A 17,030-nucleotide genomic window follows, 5' to 3' on the forward strand; every position below is an offset into this window, starting at 1 on the left:
TCCTTCTAAATTTAGGTTACCTTTAGTGTTGAAATATGAGGGTTCTCTAATAGTCTTGTTGAAGGCCCTTACCAAATACTCCTTTCATATGTAGGGGAGGGGGGCACTTATTCTGTTTTTTCTTTTTTCTTTTTTTTTTTTTTGTTGTTGTTGTTGTTTTTTGTTTTTTCGAGACAGAGTTTCTCTGTATAGCCCTGGCTGTCCTGGAACTCACTCTGTAGCCCTGGCTGTCCTGGAACTCACTCTGTAGACCAGGCTGGCCTCAAACTCAGAAATCCACCTCCCTCTGCCTCCCAAGTGCTGGGATTAAAGGCGTGCGCCACCACTACCCGGCTTGTTTTTTTTTTTTTTTTCTATGATGTCCTTTGGGTGCTGTTCATAATTGAACTCATAACCTCATGCATGCCAAGCATACCCCTCAGATGCATTTCTAGTCCCACATGGGGTCTTTTGAAGAACTGAAGTTAAGTTCAAAATACTCATTTTTCCTTCTGTTATTTATGCTTTTGGTTATACCTAAAAAGGCTTAATCTAATCCAAGGTCATAAATTTTTAGTTCTATACTTTCTTCTAAGTATGATATACTTTTAGCTGTTGCATTTAAGTCTGCCATATATTTTGTTTTAAATTTTGGGTGATTTAAGGAAAAGAATTTACCTTTATTCTTTTGTGGGTAGGTATTTAATTACCCCAGCACTTTTGTCACAAAGACTGTGTTTCCCCACTGAATTATCATACTACCCCATCAAAAATCAGTTGACTGTAAATGTTGTGAGTTTGCTTCTGGACTCTAACAATCCTACCTTACTGCCGTGCATGCCTCTTCCTGTAGCAGCACCCGACCTCTACCTCTAAGACAGACTCATATGAGCCTTGAGCTGATTCTCATATTTCTCCCTCTAGAATTGATGACTCTATAGTTGTAATCTCTTCCTCCTTCCTCTTTCCCCTGAAATAGGGTCTCATGAATCCTACTTAGGTCTGGGCTATCTATGTAGCTAAGAATGACCTTGAACTTCTTAGTTGTCTTCTGCCTTTACACACCAAGTTCAGGAATTGCAGGCATGTACCACTATGCTTAGCTTGTTTGTGATTACCTAACTTGTCTTTCTTAAGTTTATTGTTCTTGGGTTTTTGTTGTTTGTTTGGGTTTGGGATTTTTTTTTTTTTTTTTTTTTTTTTTTGAGACCGGTTTCTTTGTGTAGTCCTGGCTATGCTGAGGACCAGGCTGGCCTTGAACTAAGATCCACCTCCCTCTGCTTCCTGAGTGCTGGGTTTAAAGAGGTACACCACTATCGTCCTGTGGGTTGTTTTGTTTTTCAGAGACAGTCTCTTGTAGTCCCTTGTAACATTGAATGAAAATGACCTTGAACTTGTGACCTTTAACCCCCCATAAACTGGGTTTACACACGTGAGCTATCATACCTAGACAAGAGTTTATTTCCAACAAATATTTATTGAGTGCCTACTTTTTCTTTCACTGTTGGGTAGTGAGCCTTGGGCCTTGTACTTCCTAAGTGAGTGCTCGACAACTGAACGTATTCACATCTTTCTTTTTTTTTTTTTTTTCTTTTATTCTGGCCAAGGGGTTACTGAATTGCCTAGATTGCCTTGAACTTGTGATTCTCCTGCCTTGGCCTCAAATAACTAAGATTGTATGCCTGCACCACCAGATAAATTTTCCTTTTCATTATAAGGTCCCTTTAGGCAGACTGGGGTGTGGATTGTGCTTGTTTTCCTTGCTCATGTGCTAATAGTTCTTTCTTACCCTGTGCTGCGACATTGCAGGTACTCAATAAACTGTTAAGACTCAAACACGTAAAAGGGACTGTTTGTAGACTGTATAGTGACATACAACTATAACCTAGGCACTCAGGTTAGAGGCTAGAAGGTTTGAGTCTAGCCAGGGATATATAGAAAACCCGTCTTTCTATATATTCTAATATATTTTTATATATACTAGATAGAGTCTATATATTCTATAAAAATAAAAAGCAAAAACAGAAGATTGTGTTCTACTGGGCAGTGTGAGGAGAAATGGCTCAGTAGTTAAGAGCATTATTGTTCTTTCCGAGGACCAGAGTTTAGTTTCAGATAACTACATTGGGCAGCTCACAAACACTTGTAACTCTAGGATCCCAGAATCTGCTAGACACATCATCATTATCATCCAGAATGAAGCCTAATAAAACTGCCTGCCTTAAAAAGGTCATAGCATAAGTCCCTAAATGAAATTATTTGTATAAATTCTTTAGCTTGCTAATATTATACTCTTTGTCATTGAGAGCAATTACTATGGATGCACACAGCCCAAAGTTCTAATTACTTCATTTAACTAACCTGATAACTTTTCATAAGTGCTAGGTTTGACTTAAGTTTTCTTTATATGTAAAATAAAAATAATAATCATCGCTTTAATAGGAATTTTTGTGCATATGTATGCATGTTTGTATCTGTGTTGGGGCGTGTGAGGCCAGAAATTGATATTGGATGTTGTTCCTTAATTATTTCTCCACCTTCTTTCGTTTTTTTTTTTTTTTTTGAGACAGGGTTTCTCTGGCCCTGGCTGTCCTGGAACTCACTCTGTAGACCAGGCTGGCCTCGAACTCAGAAATCCGCCTGCCTCTGCCTCCCAAGTGCTGGGATTAAAGGCGAGCGCCACCACCACCCGGCTTCTTTTTCTTTTAAGATAGAAGGAGTAGAAGAAGTAGAGGAGGGAAGTGTCAATCTCAGCGTATAATTTCTATATATTATTTTTGCTCATACTACTGTGTTAGGTATAACTATTACCTACTTAGCAGTCATTTTAAGGTAAATGCTGTACTGAACCTGGAGTTCGCCAGTTAGCTAGACTGATTGACAAGCTCTGGTTCTAGATGTCTCTTTTTGCCCACTTCAGTGCTAGGATAACAAGCACACAACATACTACCATGCTCTGCTTGTCCATAGAGTAGTGATGATCTGAATGTTTAATCCTGATGCTTGCATGGCAGACACTTCACCAACTGAGTCAACTCCCCAGCCACTCTGTTGTTGTTTTAAGATAAGTTCTTACTCTCTACCTCTAACAAATCTGGAAGTTGCTATGTTCATCAGACTGGCCTTGAACTCAGACTCTGCCTTCTAAGTGCTGGTAGCAAAGGTGTGCATCACTATAACCAAGCCTCGGCCTTTTTAAACATTTTTTAAAATAAGGATTATATATTATTACATTGGCATTGAGGCATTTAGCTTACAATGATTGTCCAGTGGATGACGGTTAGTAGATGATAGAGTATGTCTTAGTGCAGTAGTCGGAGCAGCACTACGAGAACATAGAGAAGTTATAGGAGAAAGTTGACACTTCCCTCCTCCTCTTTGTCCCCAACCTTTTGTCCTCTTTCTCTTCTTCTGTGGGGCTTGACATTGAACCCAAGGCCTGCGTATACTAATGAGACTTCAGGGCCCTCACATCCACATAGTCAGAAGCACCGAAGTCTCTGATCTTGTAGAATTATATTTTCATCAAGACTTATCTAATATTTCCTGGTTATGTCTGTGATGAGCCATAATATGTTAGGTGTACCTTGATTTAAAGAGCTACTGTGAATGAATTACAGAATTGTTGAATTATATTACACCTAAATCATATTTTGTTTTGTTTTCAAGACAGGATTTCTCTGTTTAGCATTGGCTATCTTAGCATTCACTCTGCAAACCAGGCTGACCTCAAACTCAGAGTTCCTCCTGCCTCTGCCTCCCAGGTGCTGAGATTAAAGGTGTGTGCTACCACCTCCTGGCTAAATCATCTAAATTTAAAAATTACTTTGGGCTGGAGTTGTCAGTCAGTGGTAAAGTATTTAGCATATGCAAGGTGTGTTTTTATCCCTAGCACCACCAGAGCAACAGCAAGACTCCCACTCAACCCCTACACAGTGTCATTTAAAATATGATCTGGGGAAATGACTCACTTAGAAAGCCATGTTCAAGCATGAGGACCTAAGTTTAAATCCTCAATATCCATGTAAAAAGCTAGGTGTGGTACACCTATAATCACAGAATTGGGGAGGTAGAGACAAGAGGAACCCTGAAGCATGCATGATAGCTAGTCTTACCAGATCAGTGAACTTCAGGTACTAAGAGAGACACTGTCTCAAAAAATAAGATATCCACCTTATTTTTTGATAAGAGGAAGACACTCAACTTTGACCTCTGAGACACACACACACACACACACACACACCATACATGCACACACACGCATGTGCGCACACAAATGCACGCACACAGACACACATATATACACACACAGAAACATGTTATATACATATATACCACATACACAAACAAAGGTGTGTGCTACCACCGTCTGGCTAAATCATCTAAATTTAAAAATTACTTTGGGCTGAGGAGTCCAAAGTAATGTTCATGGGTATTTGTGAACTTAAGGGACTTTTATGAGTATTTCCAATCTTTTTTTTTTTTTTTTTTTTGGTGTTTTGTTTTTTTCGAGACAGGGTTTCTCTGTGTAGTCCTGGCTGTCCTGGAACTCACTCTGTAGACCAGGCTAGCCTCAAACTCAGAAATCCACCTGCCTCTGCCTCCCAAGTGCTGGGATTAAAGGCGTGAGCCATCACCACCTGGCTCCAATCTTTTTTTAAAGCTTCATTTATTTATTTTTGTTCTCCTTCTTAAGTCATTCATGCACACTGCACACTTGTGCGAGTTTATGTGCACCATGTACATGCAGGTACCTGAGGAGAGGAGGAGGTCAGCTTCCCTGGAACTGAGTTAATAGTTATGAGCCATCTGCTGTGGCTGAATCCAGGTCCTGTGTAAGCAGTAAGTGCTCTAAATAGCATAGCCATTTCTAACTTCATTTCCCAGTCCTTTCTACTTGGACTGTGTGTTCCCTGTGTTGTATACATCTCTCACTTTTTCTGACAAAGGCACATTGAAACATACGTGCAAAACAAATTATAGGAATAACTACCCAATCTATAATTTGCATATAAATTAATTTATGATCATTTGATTATTTAAAGCTTACCTTCAAGCCGGGCAGTGGTGGCGCTTGCCTTTAATCCCAGCTCTTGGGAGGCAGAGGCAGGTGGATTTCTGAGTTCGAGGCCAGCCTGATCTACAGAGTGAGTTCCAGGACAGACAGGGCTATACAGAGAAACCCTGTCTCAAAACCAAAAAAAAAAAAGCTTACCTTCAGCAACATGAAGGTACCATATCCAGCTTTTGGATCTTGTTTAACTTGTTTTATTTTCCTCTTGGTCATAACTTCTGACTTGCATTAGAAAGGTTTGTTTTATAAAGAGGTAAATGTTTCTATTCATACACACTGTGGAGAAAGATGCAAAACTTTCCTGTGATTGGTGATGTACTTTTATTATAGGCTCAACAAAACAGCCCTTCTTCTACGGGTTCTGGCAATACAGAACATTCTTGCAGCTCCCAAAAACAGATCTCCATCCAGCACAGACAGACCCAGGTAGGTTGGGGACATTGCAGAGCTATACTCAGGAATAGATCTAACCATATAAAAAGTCTGTAACTCTTCCCTTTCTCTTTGACTTTACCCCATTGTTTAGTATTCTCAGAATTTGCATTGTATTTCAGGTCCTTTGGAAGGAATTTTAACAGGCTTTTCTTCACCGTTGTGGTATGTTGTAGTAGGCACGATTTTTGCTGCAGCATGATATGGAGACAAAAGCACACATTTTGAAGGTTTCTGGGCCTAGGTGCAAATTATGGCTCTACTGTTTGCATTTATCACCTGAGGCAGTGGTGACAGTAGGTTTTCAATAAATGTTAATTTTAAGAAAGTAGTTCATTTCCTGTACTTTGAAAATGGTATATCAACAAAATTTCTTCTTTAAACAGTCTTCAGAAATTTTCTAACATAGAGACTGTTCTAAACATTGACATAGTGTTTCATGTGCCTGTAAACCCCAGCAATGGGAAGACTAAGGCAAGAGGATCTTGGTTTTCAGGCCAGCTCAGGCTGTCCCCAAAAGTAAGGAAATGAAAAAGAAAAAAAGGAAATTCTATTTGAAAAGGATAGCAGATCTTTGCTCTACCTTGTTTTCTAAGTTAGTTTATTGGGTGTTCTTGTCTGTGTTCTCCTCAACACAGGATTCTTGTCAGTTAAGAACTCTATAAAAATTTTTTATTTTATTGGAACTACCAGTGTTTGGACATTGAAGAACCCTAGATAGTTGAGCACTCAGAACTTTTTTGTCTTTCTACTTTCTTTCTGTTTCCACTAGGGGGCACGCTTGTTCCTGAAACTTTGCATCCTATCTCTTGAAATCCTTTCTAGTCAAATCTGATTTCAATTCTATGGTGTTATATAATTTTTATTCAAGGTACAGTACTGTGAGAACTCATATAGCTAATTCCAGGAGTAATGTTTTTGCAGTACAAGTTTTGTGGACGTTGCTAAGGTTTGAAAGGTGGGATGAGGAAAGCAGATTTCATTTTCTGTGTTATCGATCCAGCTATTCACGTTAATAAGTGCTTCTTCCAAAAAAAGCAAGAAAAATGTGATGACATGTAATGTTTTGTGACTAATTCTAAATTTGTTTGCTTTTGTCTTTGCAGTCTGACCTCACAATAGAAAAAATATCTGCACTAGAAAACAATAAGAACTCTGACTTAGAGAAGAAGGAAGGAAGAATAGATGATTTATTAAGAGTAAGTATAAGAGTATGTAAGAGACTTTATAACAAGCACCACTTCTGTATACTTGGATCATGTGCATATTGTGGATAATTATGATAGCCAATTAACACAGTGAATAATGAACATCTGAGGAGGAACTGGAATCATATCATTCTTAATATCTTCTTTAAGTTGGAGAATTTGCAATGAAGTATTTTAATACTTGGCTTTATGTTAGAGAAGGAAATATGTGGAGTTGTAGTTCTTGTAGAACTATTGGATTAAGTTTCACATTTTTACCACTTGAAAATAGTCATTTTTATATTCTTGCTTTTTTAATTTTTCTTCTGAGACATGGTCTTTGTTGCTTGACTGCCCTAGAACTCAATATCTAGATTAAGCTAATTTCAGGCTCTTAGTGACCTGCCTGCCTCTGCTTCTGCTTCCTTTGAGTGTTAGACTTAAAAGTGTGCAACACTACATCTGGCTTTCACAATGTTAAAGGATTTACTCGTTATTCATATATGTACGTGTGTGAACTTGTATATGTGTACAACATACATGCAGGAGACCATGGGGGTCACAAGAGGTCATTGGATCCCTTAGAACTAGAGTTAGTTAGTGAGCCACTCTATGAGTACTGGGAATTGAATATCGGTCCTTTACAAGAGCAGTAAGTGCTTTTAACTGCTGAGCCATCTCTAGTCCTATTTTTTTACATTTTAAAAAGCTATTTTTACATGGATCATTCAGCTCATTTTAGATCTTTGGTTTTCCATACCACATGTGTGTGTGTACATGACTGAGTCTCACTGTGAAGCCTAGACTGGCCTTCAAGTTATAATCCTTCTGCCACGGCTTCCTAATTGCTAGAATAATAAGCCAGTGTTTTCATGCCTGACACCCTAGGATATAGATACATATTTACCTTCCTTTCTCTTCCTCTTTCCCTCCTTCCCACTTTTCCTTGATTTAGTATTTAATCATTTTTTTAACTTTATGTTTGGGTATTTTGCCTACAACATATATGTTCCTGTTACCCTTTGAGTCCATAAGAGGGCATTGAACTCTGAAACTGGAGTTACAGATGATTGTAAGCTACAATGTGGCTGCTGAGATTCAAAGGTAGGATCTACTGCCAGAGCAGTCAGTGCTCTTAACTGCTGATCTGTTTCTCTAGCTCTTAGTTTTACTTTTATTGAGACAGGGTCTCATGTATCCCAGGTAGTTATTCGTTACTTTAAAAAAAAGTAATTATTTTGTGTGTATGAACACTCATGTACCTTGGTTTATGTATAGAGGTCAGAGCACGGCCTTAAGGAAATATTTCTTTCCTTCCATGTGAGTCCCTGGGATTGAATGAACTCAAATTGTCAGGCTTGATATCAGAAGCCTTAACCCACTGAACCATCCTGCAAGTATTTGTTACTCTTAGAAATTTGTATTTTTAACTGGACTCAGACTTGCAAGTAGAAGCTCTAGAGGACAGTTAGGGTCTCTTGGCAGTCTGTGCCTGCAATTTTTCTTTGGCTTCCTTTATTCTATTGGCTAAAAGTTTAGCATATTCTGAAATCTCTGATTTTTTCTTAGTGCATTGTTTCTTCAGAGAAATGTGCTGTGCATATGCTGTGGGACACCCAGCTAGGGTCACAAGACACTGAAGCTTGGGTGCTTTGGTCCTGGGTTCTCTACATTCCTTCTGCTTAAAGACTTTCAAACAACATATTAGCAGATGTCATCTTTAGTAGAGATACACAATATTTGTAGACTTTGCTAGATCCTTTGGACTCCACATTGAGGCAAGACAGAAGCTGTCAGTCCCAGAGAATAGCTATCCCTTTTTTTTTCTTCTTTAAAAAAAAAAACAACCAAGTTGAGAGCACTCAAATTGGCATCCATACTACAACCCAAGCAGATTTGCTTGGGTTTTTCTGTCTTCAGGTCTTTGTTTTTTATAACAGGAATGTCCCTTGCTTACTAGAAGGCACATTAACCACAGGTCAAGGTACTCTGCTCTATAAGGAGACCCAGGTTCTTGTTCCCAATGTAGGTCTGAACCATTGTAAACCTTCCGTTTTTCCCCCAGAGCTACTTGGCCACAAACTTTTGGAAAGTATGGAATATTTGTCCATTTGGTTTGGTGCATGTCTGGTAGCCAGTACTGGGAAGGAGACACCCAGCTTCATCCCAGTGAAGTCCAGAATGTGCTTTGAATGTAGAATTTGTCAACACTGACTCACTTTTTTTTTTTTTTTAATTTAATGATTGGGCCTTCTTTAGTACTGGAATTAAAGATATGTGTCACCATGCCCAGAATTTTCAAACTGATGTTCCCATTCCTCATTCAGAATTATGTTCCTTGGGCCTCCTTATTTATGGTGGTTTTCCCATATTTGAATGAAAAGAACCATTAATTTTTAAGCAATAGTCTTACTTACATTTTGGTTGTTTGCTTGAAGTTGTGTGTGTGTGTGTGTGTGTGTGTGTTAGGGAACCAGACCCTTGTGTGCTTGTTGGTCCTCAAGAGGGCATATGGCATTCTGCTTTTTTCACTCCTATTTCTTTGAAACAGCATTCCTCTCCCTGGAGTTTTTCTTCCTTAGTCCTTCACAGTTCTGGGATCACAGGTGTACATAGCTCTGTCTGGCTTTTTATATTGGCGTTGAGGATTTGAACTCAGGTCCTTATGGTTACATAACAAGCACTCTTACTGAGATATCTTCCTAGCCCCCTGGAGTTCTTGTTTTTTTGTTTTGGTCCACTTGGATGCTAATTGAATTGACAGCTAAGATTTATAATGAGATTGTCTTTCTAAAAAACCCTTAGTCAAACTCCGGTCTCAGAGTTTAGTCCAGAGTAGTTTCATTGGACTCAACAAGGATTATGGCTTTGCTTCCCTTCTTTATAGCCTGACTGTTTGTCAAGATGATGGGTTTAGGGGTATAGCTCAGTGGTAGAGCACTTGTCTACACGATCCCCACCACTAGGATGGGGGACAGTGTTGGAGAGATCCAGACAGGGATGGTGGAGTGTGTGAAGAACTTAAACCCTAGCGTGACTTTGTCCTTCCCTACCATCTTCTACCCACTCCCAATCCTTTTCTCCTACTAGATCCCTTGCTTGTCTTCTAGAGACTGAACTTAGGGCCTTTTCCAGTTCCCTTTCTGTTGTTATAAAACATCCTGACCACCAACAAAAGGATGAAAGAGTGTATTTGACTTACTTTCCCAGGTCAGTCTTGCATTGAGGGAAGTCAGGGCAGAAACCTAAGGCAGAAACTTGAAGTAGTTTAGAATTCGAAGCAGAAACATAAAAGAGCACTGCGTGTTGGATGGCTCATTGACACATATTAATTAGCCTTCTTGCACAGCTCAGGACCATTTGCATAGGGACGGTAGAGTCCACTTTGGTCTGGGTCTCCTACATTAAGACGGTCACCCATAGACCTGCCTATAGGGCAATCTGATCTAGGCAATTTCTCAAGAAAAAAAATTAAATTGTTATTTCCTTTCAGGAAATAAAAGTTCATCATTAGTCTTCCCACTTAGTAAGATGTTGGGTATGACTACATTGGGTACTGTCAGCCAGTTCCTACTCCCAACATGGACTCCTAGAAACTATTAATTTTAGAAACCACACCTTTAAATTGTCACAGACTTGGAAAGAACATTGACCTTCCAGAAGTATAGACGTATAGCTTTTGAATAGATATTCTTGGTCTTTTGCTTTGATAACATGGCTTGTAGGATTCTGCAGTAACAACAGGTATGCCTGTATAGAGAGAGTAGATGTATTTGGAATACGAAGCTGTTTCACATGGGCTGTTTTAAAACTGAAACTGAGCTGGCACGTACCTTTAATCTCTATACTTGGGTATCATACTTGGGTGTCAGATAGGCAGATCTTTGTAGTTCAATACCTGGTGTGTAGTATTTCTAGTACATCCTACATGGTGAGCTCCTGCCTTAAAAAAACAAAAGCAACGAAAGACACTGGAGAGGTTGCTCAGTGGCTAAGGACAATTGCTGATCTTTCAGAAAACCCAGGTTTACTCTCCTAGCAACTCTGGTGGCTCAGAAGCATCTGTAACTCCAGGCCAGGGAACCTGGTCTTGGAAGGCATGCATGTGGTGCACAGACTTACATGCAGGCAAAACACCCATACATGGCTGCCCCCTTACCCTCTGTCTTTTTTTTTTTTTAAGCTGTAAAAATCAGCAAATTTTGTTGTTTAATAACTGAATGATAAATTCAGGAATTTCAAAGTCAGATTTGACCTTGAGTTGGTGGTTCTTCCCGTCTCTGTTATTTTAGGAACCTTGAGTTTTTCAAAGTGTTTAGCTCATCCTGTAAGATTCTGACCACAGCTAAATTAACTGTATTTACATTCTCATGTTCTTGAAGCAAGATCTTATTTCTGATTGGTGTGGGCATGAATGTCTGGGCTTCTCTGGGAGCATCATCCATGAGAACTCACATTCCTTTTCTCTTTAGCAATATGTTGAGTATGTAGGTCCTTGGTCAGCATACGTTTAGCATACTTAATCAAGGTCTTGGATTGATTCCATAGCACTACCAAAAACCTTTTAAGTTGAAAAACAGGACAACTTTAACATAAACAACACTTACATGGTAACATAAAGATTGGTTAAAGGGGTGAATTATTTCCTTTATAGAGACAGACTTACAAAGCAAATAGTAATGATTTCTTTTCTCTTCCTAGAACGTATTTTCTGCTAATCTATCTTCCTTAAAACTAATTTAAAACTCTTTTCCTGTTGAAGGCCAACTGTGATTTGAGACGACAGATAGATGAGCAGCAAAAGATGCTAGAGAAATACAAGGAGCGGTTAAATAGGTGTGTCACCATGAGCAAGAAGCTCCTCATAGAGAAGGTCAGTGGTGACGGGCCCGAAGTCTCTCTCCTAAGGGGTTTTAATGCATCGTTTCTTTAAACTTTTATTTATTATGTATACAGTGTTTTGCCTGCATATATGACTACACAACAGAAGAGGGTGTCAGGTATCATAATAGATGGTTGTGAGCTACCATGTGGTTGCTGGGAATGACCTTTGGAAGAGCAGTCAGTGCTCTCAACCTCAGAGCTATCTCTCCAGCCCATGTTAACACTTTCTTAACTGAGATAAACATATTGAAATATAGAATTTCTGAGGAATAAAGTTCTTATGACAGCTAGAGTTTTTTTCCTTGCATGTACACCAGACCAACATTCCCCCAGTGATAATATGGGCATGCTTTCTGGCTCTTCATTGTTTTGAGTATGAGTTTGACAGCTTGTCCCTGTTGAGTTTATTTCAGGTGTTGGAGGCCTCCTCCCCTCCCTTCTTCCTTCTATTCTTTCTCTCCCCTTTTGAGGTGATATATGATTTATCAACAGTATTTTTCTTGGTAATACTATAATTTTCAGTTTGTAAAAATTCTAATATTTGTTTTGTTCCTTTTACTCCAGTCAAAACAAGAGAAGATGGCATGTAGAGATAAGAGCATGCAGGACCGATTGCGGTTAGGTCACTTCACTACTGTCCGGCATGGAGCCTCTTTTACGGAGCAGTGGACAGATGGCTATGCTTTCCAAAACCTCATCAAGTAAGTCAGCTGTCAGGAGTAAGTAGGGACACTTTAAATGTATTTGAAATTTTAAAGTTTTCTGTAATTACAGTCAGTTAAAAAAAAATGTAGGATTGCCAGGCAGTAGTGGTTCATTCCTCTAATCCCAACACTCAGGGGCAGATGCAGGTAGGCGGTTTAGTTTGAAGCCAGTCTGGGCTACAAAGCAAATTCAGGCCAGCCTAGCTTACATGATAAAAACTCCTATCTCAAAAACAAAAGAGACAAAATGTATCTGTGTCTCTCTCTCTGTGTGTGTGTGTCTGTCTGTCTGTCTGTCTGTCTGTCTCTGACTATCTGTGTGTATCTTGAGTTATATATCTAATACCTTACTGCCTATTTATTTTGATTTGTTAGATCAATGTTATCTAAGACTGGAAGATGTGTGGACGCATTATATTTTTATTACTAATAATTTACTTATTTCCTATGCTGAGGAGTGAAACTAGGGTCTCATGTGTGGTAGGCAAGCACTCTACCATTGAGCTAAATCAGCTGCATTTTTAATCAGGACTCACTAACTTTTGACCTCTAGATCACAGTTAGGACTTAGGTTCTCTTTCCCATTTTTCTTTGTTGAAATAGGTTGTTTAATATGAATTGGAGAGCATGTTATTACTTTTGAGTGGCAACAAACCATAAAAGATTGAGTCCTGAAAGAAAAGTACAAATATTGATGCTATGTGTAATAAATACCTATGAAGCATCAACTTCAAGCTTAGTTCAAGAGTTATTTTGCTTTGCAAATGTAGCAAATATATGGTTTAGGTTTTTTTTAGTTTTTTGTTTTTAATAAGAAAAGGCTGTCACATCAGAGACTATCCAGTAGCATCTTCTCTAAGAGTGAAGCATACCCTTGTAGTTGAAGTGTACTAAGGCTGTCATACCAGTACATGCCATCCCATGGCGCCTTGACCAGGAAGTGCAAATTGCCCATTCTATTTTCAGTCAGAGGGTATTGCTACTCCAATCTCTATTAGTGTAGCCTCAGCTGTATAATGTGCTCAGACTGAATCTAAAGTAGAAGAGTTGCCAGCTAAGATTTATAATGAGATTGGCTGTCTAAAACAATCTTCCGTCTGTGGGGCAGTGGTGGTGCACAACTTCGATCTCAACACTTGGGAGGCAGAGGCAGGTGGCTCTCTGTGAGTTCCAGGCCAGCAAGTTCCAGGGCAGCCAGGGCTACACAGAGAAACCCTGTCTAGAAAAACAAAAACAAACAAAAGAGATTTCTTAGCCAAACTCTAGTGCACTAGGCCACTGTACTGTATATAGTTTCAGCATTATTTTGTATGGTAATTAACAGTTAAGATTGCAAGGCACTCAGGACTTCTGATAGGGTGGGTATTTCCTAATTTAATGCAGAGTTTATTTTCTTAGCTATTAAAGGGGAATCCTTAAACAATCCTAGCAAGTATTTATCCATTTTCCTTTACCTTTCCATCATAACTAGCTCCTTAAAGTACAGGCTGTTTCCTGAAACACTCCCACTGATGATTTGGCTCTTCCACCCTGAAGGCTAAGTACAAATCTCTGTTCCATGAAGCTTAGCATTCATGAAGTCTATCAGACATGCAGATGAAGTTGTTTACATGAATTCCGTAGCAGTGGAATTTATTTACCTTCTGTGCCATATTCTTTATATTTCTAGGCAACAGGAAAGGATAAATTCACAGAGAGAAGAAATAGAAAGGCAACGGAAAATGTTAGCAAAGCGGAAACCCCCTGCCATGGGTCAGGCCCCTCCCGCAACCAATGAGCAGAAACAACGGAAAAGCAAGACCAATGGAGCTGAAAATGAAACGTATGTTCTTGATGCTATAAAATGAAATACCCCTTTTCCCCAATACAGGTACCTTGTTGAATATCTGTGGAAACACCTATAAAGAGGTCCTTGGGGTTTAAAGATTTATTTTTATAGACATGTTAATGGATTTGTTCAAAAGCTATGTAACATATATTAGCTGATTTTCATAAACATGCTTTTTATTCAGAAAGTTTGAAATGAGAGAGAAAAGTACTGTTATTTCTGGACAACATATATTTTCTTTCCCTGTTGATAATATATATATTGCTAATAATTTTCACTATGTGTAGCTCTAGGTTAGGATAAATTTGTATCATTTTATGGAAATTGGCATGGTCTTATGGAGATGATCTGGCTAATATTTTTGAATGTTCTTTATTGGCTAAAGAGTACTCAGTTAACACACTTAGAAGTGATCCAAGATTGGCTGGAGATAACTACATGGTTAAGAGCATCTGCTGCTCTTGTAAAGGACCAGGGTTCTACTCCCAGCTTCCACATGGCAGCTGACAACTGTCTGTAACTCTAGTTCCAGGGGGTCTGGTGCCCCCTTCCCATCCCTGAGGGCACCAGGCATGTACGTTGTACACAGATATACAAGTAGTTGAAACATACATAAATATAAAGTAAAAAGTCTTTAAAAAGAAAAAGAGTAAGGCAAGAAAAAGTAGTTGTTATTTTAGAAAAAGAATACTTCACACTGGGCAGGTGAGGCATGCCTTTAATCCCAGTAGTTAGGCTGCAGAGGCAGGTGGATATCTGTGAGTTTGAGACTAGCTTGGTCTATGGAGTGAGTTCCAGGACAGCTAGGGCTACACAGAGAAACCCTGCCTCCAACACCACCTCGTCCCCGCCCCCCCCGCCCCCCCCCCCCCAAAACAAAAAACAAGAAGAAATACTTTATGATAAGAGAATTCTTGACCTTGTGAGCATTCTTCCCACCTCCCATCCCCTTCCCCCCACGCCCCACACCTCATTCTGGAAAACACTAGTATGGCATTTCTTAACTTGTGGGTTGTGACCTTTCACAGGAGTCGCCTAAGACTATGAAAAACAGATGTTTACATTATGATTCACAACAGTGGCAAATTATAGTTATGAAGTAGCAACAAAAATAGTTTCATGGTTGGGGGTCACCACAACATGAGGGACTGTATTAGGGGGTCGCAGTATTAGGGAGGTTGAGAACCACTGCTCCAGTTTCTTGAAGTATGGCCATCTCTTTTCTGTCAGTCAAAAGTTATTACATAGCCATCATACACAAGAGAGATTGAAAATCCTTCTCTCTTCTTTTCTTCTTTTGTTTTTCATTGAAATCAAATTTCTTGTCCAAAATTAGGAGAGACAGACACACACACACAGAGTATTATGCACACAAACATTAAAAAGACAAAAGGCTTTTTATTTTGCTTTTTTAATGTTTGTATATCAATCTACAAAAACACATTAGCCTATAATCTATGCCAAGTGTACTTAAATTACAACTGTGTTAACAAGTTCAGGAACTGCATCTTCTTTTGTTCCAGTGAGAAAGATGCTTAACTCCAGTCCTCACCCCATGTATACCCAATGTGTTAGGAAGTCTTACCTTTGACACGTGCTTGGTAAGTCTATGTTAGATGCTTATTTTATGCCAGGCCCTGTTCTGGATTGCAGATCTTAAAGAAAACAACCCCAGTTTTAGGAGTTCATAATTTATACAGGGGAGACAACATCTAAATAAGCCAAGATTCCAAATTAGTGATAAAAGTGTCTGTGGTAAACTAAGTTTGAGAAACACTTTTGTTAATGTAACAGTATTTTAAAACTAGTATATTTTGTATCAGAAACTCGGAAGCATATTTGAAAAATTCTCTAGACATCCCAAGTCATTGTTTTCTTTGGTGAGTTCTCTGGTTATATGCAGAGGAGTCTACCCTCCAGTATTACTTGGAAATTACTTGTGCATGAAACCATTGACTTAAAAATGAGAACAGAAGGGGCAGAGTGTATGTGCATGCATGCCATGAATACACACCATTGAACAGTAATTAGATTTTAATCTAGACCAGTAATATGCTCATGAGTGGTTACCAGATGGAGTCTGTAAAATCCAAGCTGGGGACCATTCAGTTCACTTCTTAATTACAAGATCTGTGACCAGAAGCCAACATAGGCCTCTGGTGCGAGTTACATTATCCCTTCCTGATATGGAACCTGTTAAAGACATAGAGAAACTTTAAATTCTTAGCTGTCTTTTTCTCCTCCTCCTCCTTTTCCTCCTCTTCTTCCTCTTTTCATTTTTCCCCTTTTCATGGAATGAACTGGACTAGCAGATATAGATGTTTCTGTAGCTGTGGACTAATGCAGCAGCCCTAGTGCTTGTGTTGTTAACCTTTTTACTCTTATCTTTGCTGTTAGTTTAGCCAGAGGTTGTTTTTAAGCCCTTTATGTGAGAACCGGTAGCTGTATTCTCTTTGTCCTGGTAATTTAGTATTCATGTAAATAGTGACATTTAAACCTTTGAAGGAGATGAATGTGGGGAAGGTAAAAATGGAGAAAATGTACTTTTTTATTCTTAGAAGGATGTGTGCTTGGAAAATTCACTTTTTTATTCTTAGGATAGAAGGATGTGTAGGTGGACCAGAGAATGAGTGCTTGTCCATCACGTTGGCCCTTTCTTCAGTGCTCTCTAACATTGTTACATAGTTACAGCACTGTTAGGTAGGTGTTAATGATTTATGTAACCTCACTAAACATTTTGTAATAATGGAGAACTACAGCTTACATGCTTTTTTTTTTCTCAAACTTTTGAGTCTTCTTTACATCTCATGTGAAATTAAAAGTTTTCTTTTGATCATAGGACTTCAAAATAACTTTTAGTTATTTTAAACATGAAAACTATGTATACCCTAGTACCATATTTAAGTATTTCTGTTCAAATAAGCACACTGTTACTTCATAGA

At 38.9% G+C, this 17,030-nt stretch overlaps 1 protein-coding gene across 2 annotated transcripts in view; it reads left to right on the forward strand.

Annotated features, from left to right (window-relative positions):
• Tlk2 (tousled like kinase 2) overlaps nucleotides 1–17,030 on the forward strand; it is a 91,556-nt gene that overhangs the window by 44,889 nt on the left and 29,637 nt on the right. For both annotated transcript variants that reach the window (XM_028780573.1, XM_028780574.1), the window contains exons 8-12: nucleotides 5,384–5,479; nucleotides 6,592–6,684; nucleotides 11,435–11,545; nucleotides 12,121–12,257; nucleotides 13,930–14,082. In XM_028780573.1, the coding sequence (XP_028636406.1) occupies nucleotides 5,384–5,479; nucleotides 6,592–6,684; nucleotides 11,435–11,545; nucleotides 12,121–12,257; nucleotides 13,930–14,082 (590 nt within the window). The remainder of the gene's footprint in view (nucleotides 1–5,383; nucleotides 5,480–6,591; nucleotides 6,685–11,434; nucleotides 11,546–12,120; nucleotides 12,258–13,929; nucleotides 14,083–17,030) is intronic.

Source organism: Grammomys surdaster, unplaced genomic scaffold (genome assembly GCF_004785775.1).
Source record: "Grammomys surdaster isolate TR1022 unplaced genomic scaffold, NIH_TR_1.0 371, whole genome shotgun sequence".
Classification (NCBI taxonomy): Eukaryota; Metazoa; Chordata; class Mammalia; order Rodentia; family Muridae; genus Grammomys; species Grammomys surdaster.